At 37.2% G+C, this 6,438-nt stretch overlaps 1 protein-coding gene across 1 annotated transcript; it reads right to left on the minus strand.

The window, feature by feature from the left end:
- Positions 1 to 357: 357 nt before the first annotated feature.
- On the minus strand, positions 358 to 5,802 carry LOC125475986 (probable rhamnogalacturonate lyase B). Its single transcript, XM_048581519.1, has 16 exons — positions 5,631 to 5,802; positions 5,341 to 5,447; positions 5,071 to 5,192; positions 4,868 to 4,918; positions 4,659 to 4,778; positions 4,396 to 4,515; positions 3,817 to 3,958; positions 3,387 to 3,557; positions 3,104 to 3,259; positions 2,901 to 3,007; positions 2,489 to 2,579; positions 1,676 to 1,817; positions 1,408 to 1,564; positions 980 to 1,096; positions 756 to 879; positions 358 to 680 (listed from the first exon to the last, which is right to left on the minus strand). The coding sequence occupies exons 2-16, from the start codon at positions 5,380 to 5,382 to the stop codon at positions 441 to 443; spliced, it is 1,902 nt and encodes a 633-aa protein (XP_048437476.1). The 5' UTR covers positions 5,383 to 5,447; positions 5,631 to 5,802; the 3' UTR covers positions 358 to 440.
- Positions 5,803 to 6,438: the final 636 nt, after the last annotated feature.

Consider the following 6,438-nt stretch of genomic DNA (forward strand, 5'->3'; position numbering starts at 1 on the left):
ATCCAGTGAGGCGGATTCCTTTATTTACTATACATACCATATTAGTACTCGATGCTTCACCATGGGGATAACGCCTAGATAGGTGGGGTGGTCCAAGCCCAGTATAGCATAGGAATAGAAGAAGTTTTTTTTAATAACTGTATTAAAAAACAAAATTATAACAACTCAGTTGTTCAAATCCGAGAGTACTATTGAATTGTAGGTATGTAACATTTATTTATTTTATTTTGAGAGAGAGAGAGACAGAGACAGAGAGAGAGAGAGAGAGAGAGAGAGATTATACAACATAGCATATATTTTATTTTGAACTACAATTACATATATGTATGTAATATTATTCAATTGTATATATGTACATATATATATATATATATATATATACATGAAATATTACACACGCTGATGCAGACATATGAGTTTCAATCTAAGATGGACTCAAATTACAAGGCGGGGGGACCTTCAAATCGTATATAATCGTACATAATCCCTTGGAAAGGACTGGTGCATCTTGGTTGTCTGAAGAAGAAAGTATTATTCCCCTCAACAAGCTGAGTGCCTGGTACATTAATGTTGTACAGCCAGTAAATCCCATGAATTCCAAGTCTCGCAACCGAATTGTCCCTCCCTATCAATCCACTAGTAAATAGAGGTCGCCTTGAATTTGGATCATTAATCCGAACCTTACGAAAAGAAAAGAAAAGATAAATTAGTGTGAGTTATAATCTACTAATGAGGAAACTCATGATATACTATACCTGCAATTCGGCAAGAGTTGCAGATGCAATTGCCACTCGCAATTTATAGGTACTGTTCCGATCCACATTTTTCAGTTCAAACTTAATCTGCCATGTTGTTCCTTCATGTCCGTTGTCCATTTTCCTGCAGTACACAAGAACTTTAAGCACCAGGTAACCAACACAAGTCTCATTTTCCTTATGATTTTCACAATGACGGTCATTATGTAAAAGAAGAACCGTACCTGGGAACCTGAGCATAGAACCAATCTTTAGAATAATCACTAACACCGATAGTGTAAACTAAGTCTTCATCAGGATATATTTCAGCATATCTGTTCCACAGCCCATATTGCCTGAATCTGCTAGAAGGACAAGGTCAAGATTTTATTAAGTTATTACCGAACTCTGGAGCATTAACATGGGTTTGAGATCCTAGGTTGGTTTCCTCCCTCACCCATTATCGTTTGCATAAAAGAAAAATATAGGCGCTTAATTTGGCTGATGGATCATTTTAGATGAATAAAGCGACATACAAGATGATACAGATAATGTTTCCACCATTTGCATGTTTGAACTTACAATTATACAAGGCTAGTTTTGATCACATTGTTATGACCTTATGAAGATCGACAAACAATCAACACTTTAACACTGAAATAAGATAGCTTACCTGTCAGGATGATTTATGAAAAGTTTGTTCATATATTTTGGATCAGGATCAGGAACATAAAACTCCGCAGCAGAACGATCAGGAATGCCTATTTCCCACAATGTTGGGCCATCTCTTGGGGGCTCATACACAAGATCACCCATTTCGATAAAAGAACCTGCATCACAAGTTATGAAACCAAAATGTTCAATAAAGGGAAACAAGAATGAAATGTAAAAAAACAATTGAATCTACAATTATGAAGTTCACAGAAGTTGAGAAAATATACCTGAGGTTATGTCAATGACAGCATCATACCGGTAATCACCAATAAACCCAGGCACCCATGCATAAAGATTATAATTGCCAGTACGCACGTTGTTAATAGCAAAATAGCCACGGTCATCTGCTCTTGTCCAGAATTGATAGTCCTAAGAAGTGTGATAATGAAATAAGAATGTCTTTAGACATGACTTATGGACTTTGGATGGTGTTTTGGTACATATAGTATATAATATGGTTGCTTCGTATAGTTTCAATATGAAGAGATATAACAAAAGGCATGTATCAACGAAGTATGCTATGCCATAAAATAGATCACTTGAAACTTTTTCTGACACAAGATCACGTAAAAAAGCAGCTCAGTGATAGCAGCATTATCACAGTGCAATTCATATTTCATCAGGCTCCTCAGAAACCATGAGTTATACTGTTTCCAGTTGCATCATTTCGAAGCAGAGTTTCCTCATTAAGAAAATAAATCTTAACATCTTGCAGGCTCTTTGTTATATGGTGGACATGCGACGGACTGAGAAAGTAGCATTTTTAAAAATATGAGATAATTGTTTGTGGTAACTGTGAGACCTTTAAAACAAAAACCACAAATGTGGGATAATGTCCCAGTGCTCTGTGACTGTGGCCCTTAATGAAGCCAATCTATATTAAAGAATAGAACCCTGATCTAGATTTCAAATACCTTATCAGAAAATTAACATAATTATAAAAAATAAAAACCATAAATTTTCTTCGACGTAGCACATAACTAATCAGCAAACATTGTGCAGCCCAATATATAATTGATATAGAGGTTCACAAAATTCACCTTGCATTCTCTCTGCCATGATCCCACATCTCCTGGTGGGGCAAGACCAACATACGCACCACCTGCTGGTGTGTATTCTTCACATATGTACCTGAACATTGTAATTAAGAAGACTGAGATCAACTTATGCATACTCAGAAAGATATTGAGGTAAAACAAATGTACTCGACCATTAGTTTTCTTATTTTTCTTTCTACAATGAGAGCCATCAATTTGATAATTGGAAATTAATTTATCATCCACTCATGTTAATTAATTGCTTATTTTCAACTTAAGTTTTCAAATAAACTAAGAAAAGAAGTGAAACTGATAGTACGCCAGCAAATCTTTTCAATACTCAGATTTAGTAATTAATAGTACAAACCCTAAAAGATAAAACTAATAATACAAACAAGTGTATCTCGATACGAACCTGTCCAAGACAAGTAGTCTACCACTCACATTACCCCGTTGATCCGACTTTTGAAAATCCTCAGATGCTGGGAAACTATATGGCCAGCTTTGTACTTCTGTCATCATCTGAATACCATTTTGTATCAGCAATTTCTGATTAAAAACTTCCTTTCCTAATTTTCCATCTTTAGAATGAAATTGGGTTTGTTTTCGACGACAAACCTGTATTTTAGCATCCTCCCATAGCCAAAACGGATCATCTTTGATTGTGGAAGAATTGAGATAGATAAAAACAGGGCCAAAAACCTTCTTCCATGGTTCACCACCTCTAAATTTTGGCACCAGATCTTGTCCCGCATAATGACCACTAAGAAACATCTGATGACACCGATAGAAAGGTCATAATCAGACTAATATCCCAAAGTTATACCAACATCTCTGACAAGCAAGTGATCCAAATTGCAAAATGTTCATAGTGACTAGTATTCTCAGAATAATCACATACAGCAAGAGTGGTAGGGCCGACATGTGAGGTTAGGTTCTGTTTCAGAGGTCCACCTGATCGAAATTCATCACTGGGCGTGATCTGCCAAAACCCGACTGGTGGGTTGGTGCATATCCACCCATGAACCTTATTATCTTTGTTGTCACATGAATACTGGTACTTGTCATCCACCTACAGCTCATGAAATTATAACAAAAGAATCAAAACATAACAGAGGTTTGTATGGCCTTCAAAGTCCAGAACTTTAGTTTAGAAACATCTTGACCCACTAACAGGGTAACTTCCACCCAAAGAAAAACAATGACAATAGTAAAATAACTTAGAAGAATATGTGAGAAAAATTGGCTCAATAGTCCCACGCCATTATCACTCCCGAAACAGAAAAAAACTCCAACGCAGTACTATACAGTAGGAAGTTGTGAGAAAATACCTCTCCTGCGAGTTCTTTCATCTTGGGATTGACAAGTAGGACAGCTTCTTGATAGGCAAGGGTTTGGCATCGTCCTGGTAACCGGTCATCAGGTAGGGGCATGTATCTCTGCCTGTTGTCTGATACAGCCATGTATTGGAACCTATCCACTCAAGTTGTACCATTGTTAATAATTCATATACAAGCTAAAATACTAAAAGGAATATGTTTATTACTAATTTTTTTGTTATAGCATATGCTGGCAAGGTAATGTAAGACACACACACACAATAAGTTAATAACCTTTTTTCTCACTTCAAGTTTGAAACGGTATTACGAACACAGAAAACAAATATACTTCAAATAGTTAAACACAGAAAAACAATATACTTCAAATAACTAATCCTGAGAACTCTACTAACTACAAACTAAATAATCCCGGAATTCTAATACATATCCTTAGTTTGCAACTTTGCAGCTACCCAAAATTATATACTCGTATGCAATATAATGTCTACTAATGATTAGTTTCTACAAAACCACTATGCAAAATGAGAAATAGTAGTTAATAATATGAAAGCAGAAGTATATATTGTTTACTTGTCTTTTCTCAGTTTGAAGGTTATTCTCGTTTCACCAATGTCGAAATCAGGCCAATCCTTCAGGTGCTCATAAATGGCATAGGAGTAGAAGCCCGAGGAACCACGAAGCATTACAAACCTAAATGAAATACAGATAACACTATCACTGACATAACAGGAATCATAAGGTTACAGTCAGTTTAAATAAGCCTAGATCCTAAAGTATAATTGGAATTGGCAGTACTCATAATAATAGAAACTTTCTATAAATTCAGGAGTGACCTTTTGTCTATATTTAGGGGAACGTATTTCCCCTCAAGAGAGTGATCCCACATTTTTGAAAACGAGAGCTCAACCTGTTCTTCATTCTCCACTATAACCTTAAAAGTTGTACCTTTTATCCTGTATAGTTATCAGATAATTTCACTCCATCAGATAACCTAAAAAGTTGCTCCACTATATATGTAGAGAGAAAAGAGGGAAATACATACACATCAAATATTCCCTTACTTCCTGGTGCACTCCAAACAAGGTCCCAATAACTACACATTCATTGGAATCCAAAGTCAATTCCTAATCCTCAAAGACAACAAAGGCCGAATATATTATATTAAACGCCGAAGAAGACAAGAGAAAGAAGGAGAAGGAAGCGGAGGGACAAAAACAGAAGCAACTAAACACGGTGATCATGTACCCTCTGTTAGTTTCCTTATTAAGAGGCTCAAGCAAATTGTCAATGCCATTATATCGTATTCCAGTGACAATGCCATCTGGGTTCGATAAGGTGACTTGGAGTATGCCATTATCCATCACCACCTGCACATGGAATCAAGTTCAACCACATAACCGAAACCGAAAGAAATTCGTTTTTCGTTAACAAAAATCCAAGCTCATCCATTGATCAATTCAAATTATATCTAATTTAGCAACTTGTAGCCTAAAATAAGGCCGATAATTCACTCACATGGGGACCTTGAATATGCAATCGCACCGCGGCAGATGACATGGTGTGAGACTCTTGATATCAATTGGAACTTGTTGGCCACAAGAAAAAACCCAGAATATGAATTTCTGGAGAACACAGAAAACCCAAATTCATGATGCGTGGCACAATCAGATCATGGAAAATATGTGATTTGCAATAACTACCCAGATGGATTTTAATTTACCAAAAAACACATGTATGTGTATGTAAAGATCAAAACTTTAAGAAATGAAAACAATATTTGCGTTGTTAAAGTTGAGATCACTTACACGAGAGAGATGGGTTTGCCGGGATTTGTGAAATTACGAAGATGCACAGGAAGATGTCATCGTCTTCTTCCCTCGGTGAGGGCGGGTGAGTGAGAGGGAGTGAGTGTGATGGGGTGGTGGCATAGGATGATTAATTTGACAGTTGATGGCGGCCGTTACTGCGCACTTGGGAGAATGAGGACAGTTTCGGTAGTTTGATTTAACGGACGGAACAAGTCGGTTGGGTGGTAAATATTGCCAAATTTCCTCGTCTTTATTTATCTAAAACTACGTTAATCAAGTTCTCTTTGTCAATTTCGTGAAAAAACATCTTTATCTTTTATCATAATATAAAAGTTTAAGATAGTAACATAAGTTTACAAAACAAATATATATATTTTTAAATCTAACCTACATGTGTGATATCGTCCAAGAGAGTGATCCTTATATGAATATTCCTATATCTACCTAGCACGAGGCCTTTTGGGAGCTCACTGGCTTCGGGTTCCATCGGAACTCCGAAGTTAAGCGAGTAGCGCGCGAGAGTACTCTCATGATGGATGACCCACTGGAAAGTTCTCGTGTGAGTTCCCAATTTCAAAACCGTGAGGATTTGGTCGGGGCCCAAAGCGAATAATATCGTGCTACGGTGGTGGAGCAGGCCCGGGAAATGGTCCCCCCTAGGCCGGGATGTGACAATTTGGTATCAAAGCCTAACCCTGGCGGTGGTGTGCCGACGAGGACGTCGGGCCCCTAAGGGGGATGGATTGTGACATCCCATATCGCTCAAGGGAGTGATCCTTTTATGTATATTCTCATCCCTACCTAA

The sequence above is a fragment of a genome, unplaced genomic scaffold, assembly GCF_019419815.1.
Source record: "Pyrus x bretschneideri cultivar Hongxiangsu unplaced genomic scaffold, Pyrus_bretschneideri_v1 Contig17, whole genome shotgun sequence".
NCBI classification, from domain to species: domain Eukaryota; kingdom Viridiplantae; phylum Streptophyta; class Magnoliopsida; order Rosales; family Rosaceae; genus Pyrus; species Pyrus x bretschneideri.